This window comes from Mus caroli, unplaced genomic scaffold, assembly GCF_978045245.1.
Source record: "Mus caroli unplaced genomic scaffold, Mus_caroli_1 scaffold_4, whole genome shotgun sequence".
Taxonomy (NCBI): Eukaryota; Metazoa; Chordata; class Mammalia; order Rodentia; family Muridae; genus Mus; species Mus caroli.
The window spans coordinates 124,867,672-124,887,591 of NW_028227259.1; the positions used below are offsets into that span (position 1 = coordinate 124,867,672).

At 54.4% G+C, this 19,920-nt stretch overlaps 2 protein-coding genes across 4 annotated transcripts in view; one reads left to right on the forward strand and one right to left on the reverse strand.

Moving 5' to 3' along the window:
• The window catches only part of Rasal1 (RAS protein activator like 1), a 31,278-nt gene extending 29,362 nt beyond the window's left edge, over positions 1 to 1,916 (forward strand). The window contains exons 20-21 of the mRNA XM_029478116.2: positions 476 to 546; positions 781 to 1,916. Coding sequence (XP_029333976.1) covers positions 476 to 546; positions 781 to 887 — 178 coding nt within the window. The 3' untranslated portion in view covers positions 888 to 1,916. The remainder of the gene's footprint in view (positions 1 to 475; positions 547 to 780) is intronic.
• Positions 1,917 to 2,093: 177 nt separating this feature from the next.
• Dtx1 (deltex E3 ubiquitin ligase 1) overlaps positions 2,094 to 19,920 on the reverse strand; it is a 29,934-nt gene continuing 12,107 nt past the window's right edge. For 2 of the 3 annotated variants that reach the window (XM_029478051.2, XM_085837093.1), the window contains exons 3-10: positions 14,899 to 15,601; positions 5,611 to 5,672; positions 5,192 to 5,353; positions 4,959 to 5,020; positions 4,456 to 4,626; positions 4,194 to 4,355; positions 4,011 to 4,100; positions 2,094 to 3,355 (exon numbers count right to left, since the gene is read on the reverse strand). In XM_029478051.2, the coding sequence (XP_029333911.1) occupies positions 3,131 to 3,355; positions 4,011 to 4,100; positions 4,194 to 4,355; positions 4,456 to 4,626; positions 4,959 to 5,020; positions 5,192 to 5,353; positions 5,611 to 5,672; positions 14,899 to 15,601 (1,637 nt within the window). In that variant the 3' untranslated portion in view covers positions 2,094 to 3,130. The remainder of the gene's footprint in view (positions 3,356 to 4,010; positions 4,101 to 4,193; positions 4,356 to 4,455; positions 4,627 to 4,958; positions 5,021 to 5,191; positions 5,354 to 5,610; positions 5,673 to 14,898; positions 15,602 to 19,920) is intronic. The other variant, XM_021162398.2, reaches the window with a different exon arrangement.

The window sequence follows — 19,920 nt, forward strand, 5'->3', positions numbered from 1 at the left end:
GTGGTTCTCAGCTTGTTATTTGGCCTCTCTGTGCCTCATATGAAAAAGGAGGTGATAGGACACTGACCTCATAGTACTGTCCTAAGGGTCAGAAGGTGATCCTGTGAAAGGACACCATATAACCTCCCATATGTAGGAGCTATTAGTATGCTGTGTGACAGTAGGTAAGTTCCTTGATCTCTCTGTGTGTCAGTGGTTTATCTGAACAGGATTATTGGTACCTCATGTAAGCTGGCTGTATAAGTAAATGAATTTATTCACATACAAGGCTTCTCAGTGTAGTGTCTGCTACTCTAGAAAGGTTTGTAGTGACTGAGTGGTGAAGGTTGTGATGATGGTGGTGGTGGTGGTGGTGATGATGACAATTGTGACCATGGTGATGATGAGATTTCTCCTACAAGCAGCAGAGAATCTTGGGTAGGAGCAGTGTTGAGCCTCAGAAACCAGCCTTGTCCCTTTTCCTATCAACCCTCAGGCTGAAACTGCTGGAGGACTCCAGCCTGGACACAGAAGTGGACCCTGGGAGGGATTCCAGAGCCTCAGATGGTAAGGGAGAAGAGTTCCATTCTTGTCCCTTACAGATGCATGCCCTGGTTTGCCAAGCACACCTGCTCTTGCATGCCCTCTTGTTTCCAGTTCACCGATGGGACAGTATCCTGGTGAATTTGGGGATTCTTTCTACACGGGGGGGGGGGTGGGCATCCTACAGCGTCAGGAGGTGAAATCTGGTAACAACCACCAGAAACCTGATGAACCCTGTGGCCTTTTCTTTCCCTCCAGGGCCCTGTGCCGAGGTTCTGGCCCAGCAGAGAGCAGCCACCACCCACCTGCTGCAGGTACTTGAAGACTTGGAGCAAGCCCATGAGGAGTTCCAGAAACGGGGATAGGGGCAAGTGGCCCTCTAGGATGCTGGATGCTGAGAAAGTGCCAGAGCCAGCTGGGGACAGAGCCATGGGGCCTCCCTGAGTATTCTTTGGCCCAGGCATCTTCTTGAGGCCCCCTTCTTCACTGCTTGGGGCCTCCCAGACAAAGCCTGGTCCTGTGTGCTCTGTAGCCAGCCAGGGCACAGGAGCCTTTGGTAGGGCCCAGTCTTGGACTGACCAAACCTCACTTTCTTCTCTGAGCCCGGAGTCGCAGCTTCACTGGACACAGCTCTTCCAATACCCGTGGCGCCCATCTCACCCCAAGCTGCTGGATACAGCTGTACCTGAACGCCAACCCTGGCGGACTCAGAAAAGCATTCAATAGGCTTGGCCAGGAACTTCCTGTTTTCCACTTCGGTTAGCCGCTGTGACCTCACAGATCCTTCTGTACTCCAATCTCATCTGGCAGCCCAACCTCAAGCTTCTGGAACCAGGTGTTCTCAGAAGAACAGACTGAGGGCCCAGCATGCCAATTCAGAGCCTCGAAGCCGGACACAGGCTCTTCCTCTCTCTTATACCCTGTATAAAGTGACGCGTGAGCATGCTTAGCTGTGACGTGTTAAAATCGGGGTACCCTAGGGCTCAGTCAGAAGCTCCTTAGCTAGAAACAGAGGTTCCCAGACCCTGCCCTAGCCACTGAATGCATCTGAGGGTCTGGGGTGGGGGCATCTGAATTCTGGGGCTCAATGATTCTGTGAGTGTGAGGTATGATTTGAGAGTGACCCACAGTGGAGGAACAGTCGGCTGGTGGAGCCTGTGAATTCAGAGTTTGCCTAAGACAGAAAGACAGGGTTTGGCGCTATCCCATGTGTGACCAGCAAGGGTCGCCTGGAACTGGGGCAGTTCCCACAGGCTTGGGTCCACCTGAGCTGCCAGAGCCTCTGATTAGAGGCTGCTTTCCCCTGCTCCTTGCTCCAGGGTAGGGTGGCATCGGTTCTCCTCATTCTCCTGGAGGGCTGCACGCAAGAGAATCCTGTCTACTTCTCTTGATGCTGCAAGACTGGGCGGTTACAAGACCCATGTTCTCACCCCACCCCACCCCACCCCCGCTGCGCCCCCCCCCTCCTCCCCGGCAGTGGTCCTCCGTTTGCTATTGTCTCCCAAGCCAACCCCGGTGTTCCACAGGAGTACGGTCACCCAGCACCCTTTCTTGGCAGAAAAAGGCCTGACAAGGAGAAAGACCATTTATTTCTCCACCCACAGTGGGACTGGTAGATTTTTTTTTTTTTCCAAAAGAGCAATTGCTGGCGTCCCTTTAAAGCTTGGCTGACTTCCATCCCAGCAGCCAATCCTCAGAGGCGGAGCTGGTGAGTTGCCTGGGCAACGGGCCTCTGGTTGGCCTGAGATCAGCCGCCCACCGCCCACTTTCAAGCAGGGAGAAGTTTAACGCTTTGCTGCCTGCTCAGCTTGATGCGTATATAGCCTGAACAAGGCCTCCTCCCCTCGCTCCTGAAGCCAGAAGTGGGTCTCAAATGTCCGGAGCGATTTAGTGGGGGAGAAGCCGATACAGAGGCAAGGACGATGTCTTTGCCTGGGATAGACAGAGGTCAAGAGATGGGCACAGGAAGAAGTAGTCAGGGTCCCGGGAAAGATAGACACAAGCACAAAGTTAAGATAGCCTCGTCCCCAATGGCCTGCGAAAAGCTACTTAGTAACTTGGGATTTCTACCCCATTGGCTTTGCAGTGCTCAGTGGGCAGGTGGCAGCGCTGACGTGGGTTAAGGGGTTGAGGCCCAGGGGTAGAGCGACCCCTGGAAGCCTTACAGAGTCCCCCCACTATCCCGTGCTTGACTCAAGTCCTGGGAAAGGGACGAGCCTATACAGATGTAATGGAGACACAGGTGGAATCCACAGGACATGTCATGGGGGCCTTTCTGTTCCTTTTCTCCCCAAGCTGGGAGAAGTCGAGAGGCACGTGGGTGTACGTGCGTGAGTGTGTGCGTGCAACAGGACACGTGTGCGTTTGTGTGTGGTGTGAAGGGCAAAGCGCCATCGTTTTCCATAGGGAAGTCGCCCTTGCTGGTGGTCCTATCTCTGCTGCTCTTGCCGGAAGCCACAGGTTGGAGCCACCTGACCTGGTGGGCTCCCATCACCCCCCCACAGCCACCAGCCAGATCCCCTTAGCGCTTCTGGCTCCTCCCGCCAAGCGGAGGGAGGCATGTGCCAGGCTAGAGGCAAGGCAAAAGGGAAGGTGGGCAACTCAAGCCTCAGGCCTTGGCCATGGCCTCAGATACCCCCTGGGCGGTGAGCTCAGCCAGCACGTTGTCTAGGTAGCTGGCGTCAGGGTAGCCGTGGCCAGTGAGGTTGGAACCAAACTCCGTCTTGTGGTGAATCTCATTCCACACCACGGTGTCCGACTCGCCCGTGGTGTTGGATGTTCCGATAGTGAAGATGAGTCTGCGTTCCCAGGCGGTGATGAGCAATCTCAGCACCTGGGGGGGAGGGGGGATGGGGATGGGGGGATGGGGGTGAATGTAACGGGCAGTCTGATCCTTATGCCTGTTACATTACACCATCCATTCACTACATAAAATTCTGTTTCTTTCAGAGTCTGTCATCAGTACAGGCAGGGCTTAGACCCCACTCTTAGTACTAAATAGTCACTTTGTGAATTAGTTCCCAGGATTAAAGATCTGGAGATTTCACAGGGCAATCTAAGGTGCTGGCTTTTTGGTTAAACAGTTAAGTAAAATCAGGCACCCTAAGTGTGAAGATGAAGGGTTTGAAGGGCTGCTTGGGTTCAAATCCTGCCTCTGCCACTTGGTTGCTGTGTGACTGTGCGTTAAGTTTCTTACCCTCTGTGAACCTTTGTTTAGCTAGTGAATGAGAGGAAGCAGATTCAGGGCCTGCTGCTGCGGGGCAGTGGTGGCACATGCCTTTAATCCCAGCACTTGGGAGGCAGAGGCAGGCAGATTTCTGAGTTCGAGGCCAGCCTGGTCTACAAAGTAAGTTCCAGGATAGCCAGGCTTATACAGAGAAACCCTGTCTCGGAAAACCAAAATAAGTAAATGAATAAATAAATAAAAATAAAAGATGGCGGCTGGGGACTCTGCCATCATTTATTGTGGAGACCAGGTGGGCACTCACCTTCCGGCCCTTCTCATTGTTGGGTAGGTAGCAGTGGCGAGGGAAGCCTCTGGCTGTGAACTTCTTGCCTGGGTTGGGATGTTCAGGGCCCTGCAGGGACAGGCAGGAGGGTTTCAGACCTCTGAGGGAATCGTGGAGTTGGGGGAGGGGCAGAGAGTTGGGGCTGTGGCCTGTGGAGCTCACCTGGATGCCCGTGGGGATATCATAGACGATGCGGATCGTCTGGGTGTCTGCAAAACCAGGCAGCGAGTGCGGGATGAGGTGAAACTCCATCTTCCCTGGTGGCTGTGTCCCTGTCTTCTCCCCGTAGATGGCTTTGCAGGTTGGGCACTGCAGGCTGCCATCCTAAGACAGGTGCTACTGTGAGGCCCCTGGGGTCCCACCGGGGCCCCGCACCCACTGCCCACCTCACCGCCCGGCCCCCTCCCACTGCACGGCAGCCCACCTTGTGGCCCACCTTGTTGCCATTGGAGTACATGGCCACCAGGCAGAGCAGGTGATACATGTGGCCGCAGCGGCCCAGGCGGCCCACAAGCTCGGGCCGCACACTCTTGTTCCGGAGCACGCCCTCATAGCCAGATGCTGTGACCAGCCGCTCCATGCAAATGGTACAGTCCTGGAGGGCCAGGGAGATGGGGGAGGGCCATGAGGAAGGCCAGAGAGGGGTACAAAGTTTCGAGGGGAGGAGATGGAAAACCTTGGAGCTGACTCCCTTGCCTGCTTAACCCCTGAGCAGGGGTTAAATGCTTAATCACCCGAAGCAAAGCCGGAATGGAAGACTTGGCATAAAACCGTCCATCATAAAGATGGACAGGTGCGATGCTGTTAAACTTAAGCTCCGCCCGCCCGCCCGCCCGCCCCCCCCCCCAATCTGGTGAGGTCAGTGAGGCCAGGATGGACAGGATGAGAACTGGTCCTGGGTGCTGAGGCTCCACCTGGCTGGCTCACCTCATCAGGCGGGTTTTTCACCTTCTGCATGTACCTCCGAACCACATCCTCAGGATTCTTGCCTGCAGAGACAGCGGGACGAGGGAGGAGTGGGGGTGGGGCTCAAGTGCTGGGGAGCAGATGGGGGAGGGGCAGGAAGGAGGGCTCGAAGGGTGGGCTGGGGGAAAGCAGAGGCAGTTCATGCTGGGTCCTAAGAGCACTGCAATTGTGTTTGGGGGTCACACGGGACCTACTTTTCTTGAGGTGTTTCTTCTTGGTCTTGCGGCACACGCCGGGCACTCCAGGCACAGGCTTCACATCACTTTTGCTTACCGGTGGCGGGTGCAGGATGGGTTTGGGCGCTCGTGTCAGGCACACCGGCAGCCCGGCTGCACACAGCAGGATCCCGGTCATCCCTGGGGAGTTGGGGGTGGGGGTAGTGATGAGGGGGTGGAGTCATGAGAAGCCACGCCCTCCTCCTCATTGGGTGGATGCCACAGAGGGTGGAGGGCAGGGTGTTTCCCCTGCCCACTCAGAAAACCATTTCAGGCAAAAGCCAAGCAAACCCAAAGGGAAAGGGCCTGCCCATCAGTTTATCAGAGGGGCGGAGCTCATGAAGCTTGTGGGCGGAGCCATGAGGTGGGTGGGCGGGGCCTCGTGAGCTGGGTCTTACCTGCCAAGGCTGGGTGGACAGGGCCAGTGCCATTCAAGTTCTTCACGGGGAGCGCCGGAACCCTGTGGGGATCAGAAGAGGCTCCTGATGGACTGGCCCCCAACACAGCCCTGGCTTGCTTTTACCTCAGGGCCCCTCCTGACCCACCCATCTCCTCTGCCTCTCCGCCATCTGGATGAGCCTCCAGGAAATCCCTTCCCATCTTGAGTGCAGATTAGCGATGGGTACCATAAGTGGACTCTATTGGACAAACACCCTTAGGCTTGCTTCTGACTCTTGTTTTTAGAGATGTGCTCATATAGCCAAGGCTGGCCTCGAACTTGCGGTCTAGCCAAGGATGAACTTGAACTTCGAATCCTCCTGCTTTTACCTCCCATTTGCTGAGCTTGCAAGTGTCTTCCACCACACTCAGTAGGATGTGGTGCTGGGGACTGAACCCAGGGCTTCGTGGTGAGGCAAGCTCTCTCTATCAAATGAGCAACTTTTCTGGTCCTAACTCCAGACTGCCTCCTCCCACCAGAGAACTTTTGGGGCTCCGTTCCCTCCCCTTCTTTGGCCTGGAACCCAACTATCAGTGAGTTAGCATTCTGAAGGTTTGTTCTATAGAGCACCGATTCCTACAGAACACTCTGGAAAGGATTCAGGAATGCATACGCTGGAAAATACTACGCTGCCCTTCCAAGACTCTCAACTTCTCCGAGCTCATGAGTCCAACACCAGGTCCCCTCTTCAGATGAAGAGCCCCTGGGAAAAGGTATTCTTTGCCTTTTGGGGTCAACCGCAGTTGCTTTTGTTTCTTAGTTCAGCCGCTAATTAGCTGGTGACACACGACAGCCCATCAGCCTTCATAAACCAAGTTCTCTATGTGTGGAATGGGGTAATGTGGTGCCTGCTTTTTGTTGGCGGAGAGGAACACAAATCCTGGTAGCTAAGAAAGGCTCTGAAAGCATCGCCATCATTATTATCGTCACTACGACCATTGCTGTCACCACCACCATCACTTATGGTCACCTCCGTTGCTGCCATCACAATCATCATCATCACCACCACCATCATCATCACCATCATTGTTATCACCACCATCATCACTGCCATGATTATCATCATTATCACCATCATTATTGTCACCATCACTATCATCAATACCATCGCCATCTAGGCTCATCCTTGGAGAAGTGACTTGGACAACCTAAAGTCACTACGCATTGCTCCCAGAGGAGGAGGGAAAAGGGAGGAAAGAGGAGGGAGGAAGGAGAAGGGAGGAGGGATGGGTGCTCTGAGTCCTGGGGTCTATGGTCATTGGACGTGGGATGAAGGCACTGTGCCTCAGTTTCCCTACCTTTAATGAGGAGTCTTGTGAGAATTCAAGAGCTTTTCTTTCTGCAGTGTGGTGGGACTCCCAAAGGGAAGGGCTGAGCAGCCATGGGACCTGCCTCAGGCTCTATCACAACCTTCCAAGACTTGCCTGGAGGACAGCACCACCCTGATTTATTACTGTTCATCCTTATGGGGCAGCAGCAAGGAGGTCCCAGTTCCCAGCCTTCCCTTCCACCTGTCTACGATAACTGTGTGGACATACCTGACCTCATCTCTGCCTTCTCACTTCCCTTTCCTCAGTGCTTCACGAGAACTCCCTTTTTCTTAGTCAGGACAGTGAGTACTATGGGCCGGGAGGAAAACATTTAGCATACACACCACTACCCACTTGCCTCCTACCAGTGGCAGGCATGGCTAATCCATCCCAGCTCTCCGAGTCCAATGAATCCATAACACAGCTCTCCATATAGCCTCTATCAATCAGGATGGTCAGAGTGCTTGCTACCTTAGATACATGATGCCGAGAGTCTGGTCCAAACAATTCCCCATCTTGCTGAATCTGTCCCAAGGAGATGGGTAGGGAAACCCAAGGAAAAGGATTCTTGAGATCTTGGCCACACTCATGTGTCATGAAAAGCTTCAAAAACTTTTTTTCCCAAAGAGGTCAAAGGTATAAAAATTAGCTTGGCTACTGGGAGGAGGGTTGCGATGGGGCCTGACAGTGCAGCATCTCTGGGTCGTAGGGGACAGTCCCGAGGTGGCACACACCCTCTTGCAGTCTGCAAGCTGCCTGCGAGAACCTTCTGTAGCACAGTTCCCATGCTGTCAAGCGTGGGAGCCTTGAGGGGTGGCCCTTTTGATGTGGGAAGACACCGCTTCCTCTCAGGCATCGAGACTCTCTCCCTGGACAAGCTCTGCCACCTAGAGCATCCAGAAAGGGGGGCAGGGGAGCCTTCACTCCTGCCCTGCCTTCTTGGAGGCTCTGCTTGGTAGAGGGTCTAAAGATAAGCTAATTGGGGCAGGCCTGAACTTAGCTACCATTCCCAACCCTGGTCAGCTGCCGTGTGTCCATGATTCTCCATCCTGTTGAGGCTGGCCATCGGATGGAGCCTCTGCTGTGCTTTCAACCTCACTTCCTGTGTATGTGCTCTCTCACACTCCACACCAGCTGTGATCTCATTAAGGACCAGGCTCGTTCCTACCCCAGGGCCTTTGCCCAAGCTAACCCTTCCCTAAGTGTCTCTTCCCAAGATGTTTAAACTAGCACCCTCCCTCACAGAGGTCTCAGGTTCAACACTGCCTCCCTAGAGAGCCTGTTCCTCCTAATCTTACTGTTTCCTTGGCATTAGCATGGATGTAAGGGAGTCTTCATGCCCTGTGCCATCTGGCCCATCTCTGGCCTCCCCTCTTACCTCTCGGCCTCCTTCACACTTAATGGCTTTTTAAGGTGGAGGCCCAGTCCCCCTCTGCCTTTGCACTTCTGTGCCTTCCCCACTATATCCCCAACATGGTCTCTCAGGATGACACTGGACAGAGAGGAGCGTGTAGCAGATGCTCCACACACCTGTGGCGTAAGCCAATGACAGCAATGGCCGTGGGTGCTGTATTATTCTAAGTGCACTGTCCCTGACTCTTCTCTGACCTGTGTCTTAAGGAAGCCAGGGAACACCTGCAGCTTCTAGGCTGGGGTTGCGTTCATGTCGCCCATGGAAATGACCGTGCTCAGGGGACCTCCTGGAGAACAGAGCCCTCCATGCCCCCAGCATTCTAGAAGGAAGGAGTCCCCCAGGGACTAAGGCTGCTAAGCCCTCTCAGGGCAGGGTCCACAGCAGGCTTCAGAAAACCTACACTGCACCTTAACTCAGAGGCTGAGGCAAGGTGCTCCAATTGAGGGGTAGGGGGACTTACCTCCCTCTCCAGCCTGAGAAGGGAGGAGACCCACTTGGTCCCTTCTCCCATCCGGAGAGCAGAGACAATGCTTGTACCTGTTCTGGCTGGAGGGAACCGCACCTAGGTAGAATGCAGGGAGATTCTACCACTTGCTGTTCCCCACACCATTCCGAATCTTTTTTTTTTTTTTGGTCTGAGCACCTTGACCAGTTTCCACATCAGCTTCCACATCTGTCCTTTGAGCACAGGCTCCTCTCCACTTTATCCTTTTTATCCACGAGGGATAGAATTCACCTCTCGTTGAAGATCTGGGCATTTTCCATCTTGTTTTCTGGTTGTGTGATTCTAGTCTTATCTCATCTGCCAGATTTCTAGCTCTGGGAACCACCCAACCCTGTGACCCTAGGACTGAGGATGGTAAAACAGTCTCCCGGTACTGACCAGATAAGAAAATAGCTCACTAGCTCTGGGCTCCAATTTCAGATGTTACCCCCACACTCCCAAATAAGATTGGAACAGATATCAAATAAATAACATGCATGCCACTACGACCAAATTTGCACCCGTGGCAGACATCACCAATCAATCCCAGCACTTCCTCCTACATAGCTAAGATGTAATTGAGAATCAATCTCAATATCATACTCCAGGAAGTCCATCCTTCTAGGGCAGTGACATCCATGACCCCTGCACCTAGCAACATGATGAATCCCAAAGAGAGGAAGTGACTTCATTTTGGCCACCCAGCTGGCTCGTGCTGCTCTTGGCAATGGGACCTGGAATTTCTGGGTCCAACTCTGGGCTGACCCCATCAGGTTGGCCAGGGTTGGGGGGTGTTGTTGATCTGAGACCTATGGGGTTAGGTAAATCCACAGAGCTAGCTCAGGAGTTGTAAGTGTGACCTCAGGACAGGTCATTGGCTATCCATCAGAGTAAGTCACCATCTTCCAGAGCCAAGAGTCCCACTAACACCTCCTAAAGGTTTCCTAAGTCTCCATCTCCCAGAAGGCCCAGGCTTGCCACACTATCTGATGATGGTTTCATGTCCCTTACAAGCCTTAGACCTTCTGAAGATGCCTATCATGTACCCAGGGGAGCCCCCCAAAGCTCTGGCCTCAGTACAGGTGGAGAGGAGAGGGGAGAAGTGAAACTGTCTCATCAGGGACAAGGAAGTCCCCCACACTTCCCAGATGCTGATATTTTGTGCCAGTTCACCTTATGGCCACCTTCTGCCCTGCGGTCACCTGAGGACATCTCCTGCACATGCCATCTGTGGGGACAAGGCAAGGCCCAGAGATGGAACCTGAGCTCAGGGGTTCACCATCAGTGATCTGGGGCCTCATATTCACCTTGTCTTACCCTCACTGGCCAGCTCTGGCCATCTGCGGGCCTCAGTTTCCCTTTCTTAAATGATGCCCCCCTGTCTACCTCCCAGGGTGTGCACCCCACAACTTGAACCTCTGGGATTCAGATTTTTCCAGAACTCTGGGGCTCACTCAGTCCTCCTCTTAAAGATTGATTTATTTGTGTGTGTGTGTGTGTGTGTGTGTGTGCGTGTGTGTGTGTGTGTTTTATCTCATGGCCTGTCCTCCCCAGAGCTCTGATGAAGCCCAGGTAGGGGAGGGCAGGTTGGGTTGCTGTTCCCACGGCCCCTGGGGAGCACTAGGTGCAAATAGGAGCACGTGGCTCAGCTTCCCAGGGAGGGGGCAGGAAGTGCTTCAGGTGGGGGCTGGGGTTGGAAGGTTTGGGGTTTGACCTTGTGGTGAGGGTGTGACCCTGCCTCCTCCTAGCTACCCTGGCCAGGAAAGTGGGGGATGGGTGGGAAGCCAGGCTCCTCCCTTCCCGCCATCAGGCTCCTGCAAGACTTGGGAACTTTTTGTTTTAGAGCCATTTAAATGAAAAGACCTAGAGAGAGAAACCATGTTGCCATTCAGCAGATACAAAAATCACAAGAAATAAACCAGGGCTGGAGAGGTGGCTCGGTGGGTTGAGTGCGTGCATGAAGGCCTGGGTTTGATCCCCAGCACCCCATAAACCTGGCATGGGGGCACACGTCTGTAAATCCAGCACTGCAGAGAGCAGGAGACCGGAGGACCAAGGTTATCCTATGCAATGCAGCAAAGTGCAAGGACAGCCTAGCCTACCAGGCTCATCTCCCCACAGCTGAAGATTCATCTCAACAGTGGATTAAGCCAGTTAAAGCAAGCCAGGTCCCACCCCAACACACACACACACACACACACACACACACACACACACACACACACACACACACACCTCCTGCCTCAGGGCCTTACAGAGTCTGTTCCTACTGCCTGGAAATCTTGTCCCCCACCTCCCTTCCAAACATGCTGCCCTCACAGAGTCTCATTAGGCCAGCCTAGCTGGGATTATACACATGTTCTACTATGCCTGACTTTTTCTTTTTCTCCCCACCCCCATTGACTTACTTAGCTTGCTGCCTACTATGTGCGTGTGGAGGTCAGGCACAGCTTCCGGGAGCTGGCTCTCTCCCATCATGTGGCTCCCAAACATTGAACTCAGGTCATCAAGCTTGGCAGCAAGCACCTTTACCCCCTGAACCATCTTGTCGGCCCATCATTTTTTTAGATAGAGGCTCGCTATGTATCCCAAGATGGCCTCAAATCCCCAGGAGTCCTCAGCTTCTGGAGTTCTTAGATTAAAGTTTGTGCCACCATGCCATAGAATAGGAAGGGCAATAGCAATATTATTATTATTATTATTATTATTATTATTATTATGCTTTTTATCTAATTTTTCTTTCTTTTCTTTTCTTTTTTATTTCTTTTTTGTTTTTGAGACAGGGTTTCTCTTGTAGCCTTGGCTGGAACTCACTCTGTAGACCAGGCTGGCCTTGAACTCAGAGACCCACCTGCCTCTGCCTCCCAAGTGCTGGGATTAAAGGCTCACACCACCACCACCATCGCCTAGCTGGCTTATATTTGCATTAATTTAAAGAAGGGCATTAACTGTGGTTCCTCTACAGCACTAACTACCTTCTCCCATATGCTATGATCTATTCCTTACAAGGAACAGAGGAGAGAGAAGCCAGAGAAACAAGCCAGTCACAAGCTTGGGGGGTGGGGTGGGGATATAGAATCACTGAGAGCTTGCAAGCAGGAAAGGGACCACTAAGACCCGTTGGTTCTGGTATTCAAACAGTGCCTGCTTGGCACCTATTTTCAGCTGGAAGCATTGCATGGGCTAATAGGGATGAGGGAGCAGATTGCACCCTGGGAAATACACAGGCCTGGGAAAAACACATGCTAGACAGTGGCCTGTGTCATCAGGTCTATTTTTACAAGTTGCAAAAACCAAAAACCAGAAAGGGCAATGGGTTTAGCTAGGTCACACAGCAACAGGGAGAGTTGAAGCTGGGCCTCGACTCAGCCTCTGTTGCTTCATCTTCTCTCCTGGGCTCTGCTACTCTGTGGGAGCCACAGCCTGGAACAGCATGGACATGGGGGTGGGGGTGGGGTGGGGAACGGGACACCATACACCTTGGGTAAGTTAGGTTCAAAGTGCCTGACCCAAGCAAGTGTCATGGTCCTTTGGAGCCTTGGTTTTGCCCTCTGAGAAATGGAATCTCTAGGGGCCATTGCTGTCGTTTATCTGTGATGGAGACTGGCAATCCTGGCAGGGCTGTGAGATGGGACGGGGGGCACGGTGCATGCTCTGTAGACAGAAACAGGTCTGCAGCTGTCCCCCCTCCCCCATGTGGGACGGAAAGTCTGACTCGGTTCCTCTACCCAGCAGCTGTGTTCTACAGTGATGGACACTGACCTCCCGTGAGACAGAACGGATCTTCCCACCCTGTGTGTCCCCCCAGGCCTACCCTGCCAGCTGGCTCTGGGTCCCAGCGTCGGAAGAGTGGAAAAACCCCTGGCCTATCCTCACTGTCTGTGTGACTCTGGGCAGGTTGATCCCCTTCTCCGGGCCTCCCTCCTGGTCTCCCTCCAGCAAATTACATCACAGACCAAGGAGTCTTTTGCCCCTCTGTACAACGATCACACTTCGTGTGTGATCTCAAACACTTGCCAGCCCTGGACAGGTGTCAGATGGAACTCTGTCTGTCAGGTGGAGAAACTGAGGCTAGAGAGGTGAAAGTACCCCTGAAGGTCACTCAGTTGGGAGGTGGGGAAGAGGAGAAGGAAGGAGGTGAGAGAAAGAGGAACCCAAGAGGGCGGGGAGGTGGGGGGCAGAGAACTATGGAGGGAGGATGCAGAGACCCAGGGACCTAAATGCAGGGATCTCAGAATCCCAGAAAGGACGAGGACAGTCAGAGCCATTGAACAAAGGAACACAGCCACCAGTGTGAGCCCACCCAGAGAGAAGGCAATGTGAGACACCCTGATTCAGAAGGGTAGGACCTTGAGGGGAGCCAGCCCCACTCCCTCCGTGACCTTGGGTTTCTGGACTTCAGAAGTGTAGGTCAGTGGGTGTAGGAAAAGACTCAGCTGGGGACAGAAGGGAATGTGAGGCGTCTCAGGGAACAGCCTGGGATAGATGGCGGGGGGGGGGGCTGCCAGGTTCATGGAGACACCCACATGTCTTTCCTAGTCTAGTTCACAGACTGACAGGACCACGGGTCAGTTGTCCCCCCAACCCCCCCGCCATCCACTCCCCTGGGACCCACCCATACCTCGTGCTGAGCCAGGGGTATAGTTATTTCTTGGGGCTCTTTGGAGAGGGAGGGCTAGGGGGGTGTCTTGACACACACTTGTCAGGCAGGAGAAGGGGGGGGTCGGTATGGCTTCCTCATGCTACTGAGGCAGGACAGCGTAGGATGTGTCTAATGATTAACACCCCCAGGAGATGGCTTTCTTGTCCCCGAGGCCCTGTCCAGCTCAAGCACGCTCCATGGCTCCTAGCTGCTGGTGGCACCAGCTCCAAGCTCCCCTGAGGCTCCCCAATCTGGCTCCAAATCCCAATTTAGATAACCCCTCTCCCTGTTCCACTAGGGAGGTTTCATTTCCATGTGCTGTTTCGGGAACCTTCCAGATTTGTTCAGCCTCCACTCCTATCGACCTGCAATGCCCAGCCTGGAATGCCCATCCACCTGCCAGGTATGGAAGACCCCAGCTCCTCCCTGGAGGATGTGGTGGCACACACCTTTAATCCCAGCACTCGGGAGGCAGAGGCAGGCAAATTTCTGAGTTCGAGGCCAGCCTGGTCTACAGAGTGAGTTCCAGGGCAGCCAGGGCTACACGGAGAAACCCTGTCTCGAAAAACCAACCAACCAACCAACCAACCAACCAACCAACCAACCAACAAAAAACCAAAGTGATGGTGATGTTTCTCTAGAGAAAATTGCTTCAACCTTCAAGGTCACTGTGGCCTGGAGCAGGTGAGACTCTTATGTTCCCAAACTTCTTTCTCTTTCGGAAAGGAAAGATGGCTCAGATGGTAAAGGGGCTTGCCGCCTAAGCCTGACATCCTGAGTTCAATTCCTTGCCCCACCAGTCAATGAAAAAAAGAAAACAAAATTTCCATCACTGGATCTGTTGGTCTGGGATGAACCCCTGCTCTCCTGGGTGATGGGCAGAAGGTACCTCTCTTTTATGGCCTCTAGAATCAGCTTGTGTGTGTGTGTGTGTGTGTGTGTGTGTGTGTGTGTGTGTGTGTGAGAGAGAGAGAGAGAGAGAGAGAGAGAGAGAGAGAGAGAGAGAATGACATTGAGGAAGTTAAACCTATTGGGGCTCAGGAGATGGCTCAGTGGGTCAGTGCTTGTCACATGATGATGAAGGCGTAAATGTCAGCCCCCAGGAGGGTGAGTGCGTGCATGGGTGTGCATGCGTGCATGCATGGGTGTACATGGGTATAACTAGGCAGGCAATGGTAGTCATGGTTTCCCAGTGCTAGTGCTGGGTGGAGGAGGCAGACAGGAGGATCCCAGGGTCTTGTTTGCCAACCAGTTTAGACAAGTGGTGAGCTGGGATACCTTCCAGTTGTAAATGATAGTGCCCGACTCATAGGGTCCTGCTGTCCAGCTTGTTAACAGCTTGTTAACGTGCTAAGGGGTCTGGGTGCCCTTCCGGAGGTGGGGGAGAGGCGTCTTACCCAGGCGGGATAGAGGCGCGTGCGCTGACGCTGGTGGACCTCTGTGGTCCCGGTCGACTGAGGTTGTTTTGGCCCGGGGTGGGCGCTCCGTTGGGGGCACTAGGGCTCCTTGGAGGAACTCCTGGAGGCGGCGCAGGCTCCGTGGGGCCGGTGGCAGGTGCGGCCCAGAGCGCAGCCCCGGCGAAAGTGGCGCTGGGGCGCACAACGAGCGCACCCGGAGGTCCTCCGGGTGGCAGCGGCGGCGGGGGCGGCGGGGGCGCTGGAGGCGCGGCTGGCGCAATGGGCGCCTTGCGGCGCTGCGAGGCCAGGATGGCGTTGGAGGCGGCGCGCGTGCTGTTGACCAGCAGGCACTGCTGACAGGAGCAGGGCTGACCCGAGCTGGCTCCCACGGGCCAAGATTGCGACTTGGGAATGGAGCCGACCGTGAGCGGGTAAGCCAGGTCCAGGCGACGGCGCAGGCGGCGGCGGCGGCGCGTCTGGCGGTTCATCTGGGACATGCTGTTGAAGTAGATGAGGTAGCAGAAGCCGAGCGATGAGAGGTCGAGCCACGGGTGCTGCTTCTCGTACGCGTTCTGGATGGTGATGCAGATGTCCATGTCGTAGGCCGTCCACGCCCCGCCGTCGTTCTCCCATTCCCACACGATGCCCTTGCCCGGCGCCGACGACGGGTCGTAGAAGTTGCGTCGCACCGGCCGCATGGTACCTGTGCTCAGGAGGGAGAGAGATGTCAATACAGGCCCCCAAGGGGGACCCTTCGAAGCCAGGAAGGGGATCAGCGCAGACAGGGATTGTCAAGACATGGAGACTGGGCCTCCGATATGGCTCAACAGGGGAAGGTGCTTGCCACCAAGCCTGACAGACAACAAGATTCTAACCCTAGAGACCCACGTGGTGGAAGGAGAGAATCGGTTCCCTCAGGCTTTGATCTGACCTCCAATAAAGTAATAAATAAAAGCAATTAAAATTGAAAAGCCGGGGGGCTGGAAAAGATGCTGGCAGAGGCCCAAGTCAGCACGCTGGGAAACAGGTACCCAGGGGCTGTAAAGAGAACCAAGAAGGGGAGAGAGGGAGGGGTAGACCTGAAGAGCCAGTCCGCCCTTTGCAGGGGCAAGGCGACCCCCGAAGATCTGGGTAACCACAGGGGCGGGGAGAACAGTAAAGTTTGGTAGTGGCCACACAGAGAGCAAGGCCCACCTGCCCACCCAGCTCCCTCCCGGATTCCCAGGGTGCCCAGAAACCAGAACAGTTGTGGGTTTCTTCGTTCACACAGGGTCCACCGGATTCCACACTTCTCCCATAGGTCCATTCATTCGGTTACACCTGCGCGCATTTCTCACTTCATTCATTCAGCCACGCATCCATTCATTCATTCATTCATCTCTCAACTCATTCAGTACACGTTCTTATGTACTTTCACACTGGCATGTACCTTTTCCCTTTCCCTCTCCTGGCGTTCCTCGCGTCCCCTCACCCCACCCCATTCCAGCCCTCAGTCAACAAGCGCTGAGTATCTGCTCTGCTCCTGAAGAGCGCATCCAGACCCCCACACAGCTCTTTGGTATCCTGGCCTGCCCTGCGGTTGGCCACTGTTGTGTTTTCCTTTGTCTTTGCTCTGCACTGGCTGAAGCTTAACCCCTCTGCCTGAGAGGCGAGCTCCGGAGAAAACCTGCCAGTGACTCCTGGCTGCAGGACTCCTTAGAGCCTTAGTTGGCTCTGGGCTGCCTAGCCCGAGGTGCCACAGCATAGAAATGACTCTCCTGGACTCGTAAAGCCGGCCACACCCACTACAAAGCTGTGGGAAAGCCCTCATGCCTCCCCTGGCCTCTGTGGCCAGGACAACAGTTACTGATCAACTGGCCAGTATTGATCATCAACTGGCCAGGGCCTAGTATGCATCACCTAGAAGCCAAACCTCTGGGCATGTCTGGGAGGGAGTTTCTGGACTGGGTTAGGAGAGATGGGAGATACACCTTGGATGTAAATGGCACGATCTCTGTGGGCTGGGGCCCCAGATTGCAGAAAATCTGAGAAAGGGAATTGAGCAATGGCATCTGCCTCTCTGCTTCCTGACTGCGGAGGTCACATGACCGGGTGCCTGCTATCATGCCTTCCCACCACAGCAGACTGTACCCTCGAACTGTGAGTCAAAATAAACATTGATTTTGTCAGGCTTTTTTTTTTTTTTCCACCGCAATGAGACAAAGGATTAATATGCTGGCCCCATCTCGACAGTGGCAGGGAGCTCCCTGGTCCAACATGTCCCGCAAGCCCCTGATTGGACTTGAGGGTAGCCTTTTTTTTTCTTTTCTTTTTTTCTTTTTCTTTTTTGGTTTTTCGAGACAGGGTTTCTCTGTGTAGCCCAGGCCATCCTGGAACTCACTTTGTAGACCAGGCAGGCCTCGAACTCAGAAATCTGCCTGCCTCTGCCTCCCGAGTGCTGGGATTAAAAGCGTGTGCCACCACACCCAGCTAACGGTAGCCTTTTAGCAAAGTCTTCAGGAGGTCCCAGGGGGATGAGGAGCAGACAGCCCTCATCTTAAGTTCCCGCGTCATCGTGACTGTCTAGTTCTGAGTGTAAGCACATTCAGGTGACTTCCTCTGTTAGCCTTAGGGTCTCATCAGGGAGATGGGCCAGATGGGCAGAGCTCCTGAGGCTGTGGGGAGGAGCCTGAAGCTGCAGGGAGGAGCCTGAGGCTGTGGGGAGGAGCCTGTCTCTGCTTTGATTCCTCCCAAACTTGCTGCCTTTGGCTCCACCCTCTCTCCTGTCCCCAGAAAGACCTATCAAGCTGCCTCTTAACAGCTCTGTTGCCCGATCCCCGACTCCTTCGAGCCATTGTGCCTGAGCCATTTTGCCTCCTTTGCTTGGCCCACGGCAGTAGGCTCATGCCCTTGTCCCCACTGGGCATCCTGTTCAGCCCACATCCATCTATCCTCATGAGCTCTGTGGCTCCCAATGGCCTGTAAGAGCTGAAGTCCTCATGATGACCTGGCCTCTCTGCTGCTCCCTCGTCATCTCAAACCCCGTGTTGCCTCAGGGGCCTTTGCACGGCTGTTCTTTCTGCCTGGATTATGACTTAGCCACGTTCAGACTTCTTTAATCCAGGTCTGTACGGATGTCACGGGCTAGGAAAGCCCTTCCCACACCTGGCTGCTGAATGAGCTGCCCTGTCCCTGCCTTGTCGTACCCCACTCCCTGGTACTTACTCATCCTGGCCACAGCAGGCTCTTTTCCTGTCAGCTCAGGCCCCCAAGGGCTCCTCTGCCAAATCCTCCAACCCCCTCATCTCCAGTCTGGGCACAGTGCCTCACACAGTAGGTCCTCGTGAAATGAGATGTTTCCAGGGTGCCGAGTGCAGGAGCCTACAGCCAAATGGGGGCGCCTAGCGTAGTGTCCTGCTGGGAGGTTGCCCTTCTGACTACAGACCCTGTCTGATTGTCCCACACTGTATTGCCACACAGGTTGCAAAGACCTTGTCTGTTAGAATAGCCAGGGCTGCCCCTCACAACAGTACCAGCCCTGAGAGCTGGGGAAACTGAGGCTTAGAGCTGTAGCTGTGGTAGGAAAGGGGCAGGGTAGAAGGTGTCATGAAATATGGTCCCTAGACACCAATAATGTCTCAGCCAACCACAGGAAGACTCCCCAAGGGCCTGATGCCTGTTTGTTTTAATGGACTGCATATCGATTTTCTGTGGTTTTCTCTGTGCTGGGAGTAAGCCCTGTATCCTGTCCCCTCGCTCCTGCTTGCTAGACTCCTCCCCGCTTGGTGCCTCGGTTTTCCCATTTGCAGAATGAGGGGCTGTTGAGAGATGAACCCTAAGTACTATGGTCAGCTTTGTGGTAACGTGAAGAGTCACGCCCCTTTGGATGGGATAGGAGGGACACAAGGAAATTGCTCACTTGTGCTCCACCTGCTGTTCAGGTCCCCAGCCAAAGGGGGCTCAGGGTCAGAATGAGTGAGAATTCCAGAATGCTTCTTGTAAGCAGCCAGTAGGTCAGCGAGACTGTGGGAATCCTGGCTCCTCAAACAGCCTCAGTGGTCTTATATGTAAAATGGGGGTGTTAACAACTCCCCCAAGCAACTTCTGGGGGACAAAGTAAAAGAAGGCATGACAGCTGCCTAGCACGGGATTTGGCGTATAGATGCGATCAATCCGTGTTGGCTGCTATCCCACATATGACCCACTTCCAGCGTCCCTACATGGTGAGCTCCTTACCATCCCACAGAGCATCTCGAAGGCCCAGCCCCTCCAGTAAGGACTTCTTAGTTCTGTCACAGAAGCTGCCACGGTTTGGCCATTGCCCTGTCCTGGAATCATTCCTGCTTTCCTCTCCTGAACTGACTGATAACTTCTGGGGTGACAAAAGGCTACAACAGCGCTACAGTGTTTCCAAAACCTGCCTGGGAGGACAGCGTGTGCAGCTGAATCACAGGCCTGTGGAGCCGAGGGGGAGGGGAGGGACCCGGCCTGGCAGAGGTGAGGGGAGGTGGACCTAGGGCGTTGGGAGAGGGCTCTGGAGATTGCCATGGCCACTCTGCCGCAAAGAGTTCTGGGAGCTGGCCAGCCCGCATCTCCTCCCCAGGGCTCTGTTTACCAGGCATGGATTTTCTTGCCTGTTTAGTGGTAGTTATTAAAGGCAGTGTCCCTGGAGTCCTTTTGAGAACGGATAGGAGCCTGGAGAGCTGGAGTAATTAGGGCGGCTGCGCTCACCCTACTAGACCCTGCACTGCTGGGCCTGCTGCCGCCTGTCCGACTGCCCCTTCAGCTCAGGGTGGCCATGAACCAGGGGTGTGTTGGGAAGGGAGGCAGCTGGCTCCCACTGTCCGCTTGGATTTGGATCTTGAGATTTCCTAGGCAGCCGTGCCAGCCTTCTCCACGGTGGCCTTGGCCTAGATTTGCGGACAGAACAAAGAGCCAAAGACTGGACACCCAATGTGTGAACCTGGGAGATAGGCCACTGCTCAGGCTTCTCCAACCCAAGGCTGGCCACCCAGAGTGGGACCCCAAGGCTGTCAGTAGCTA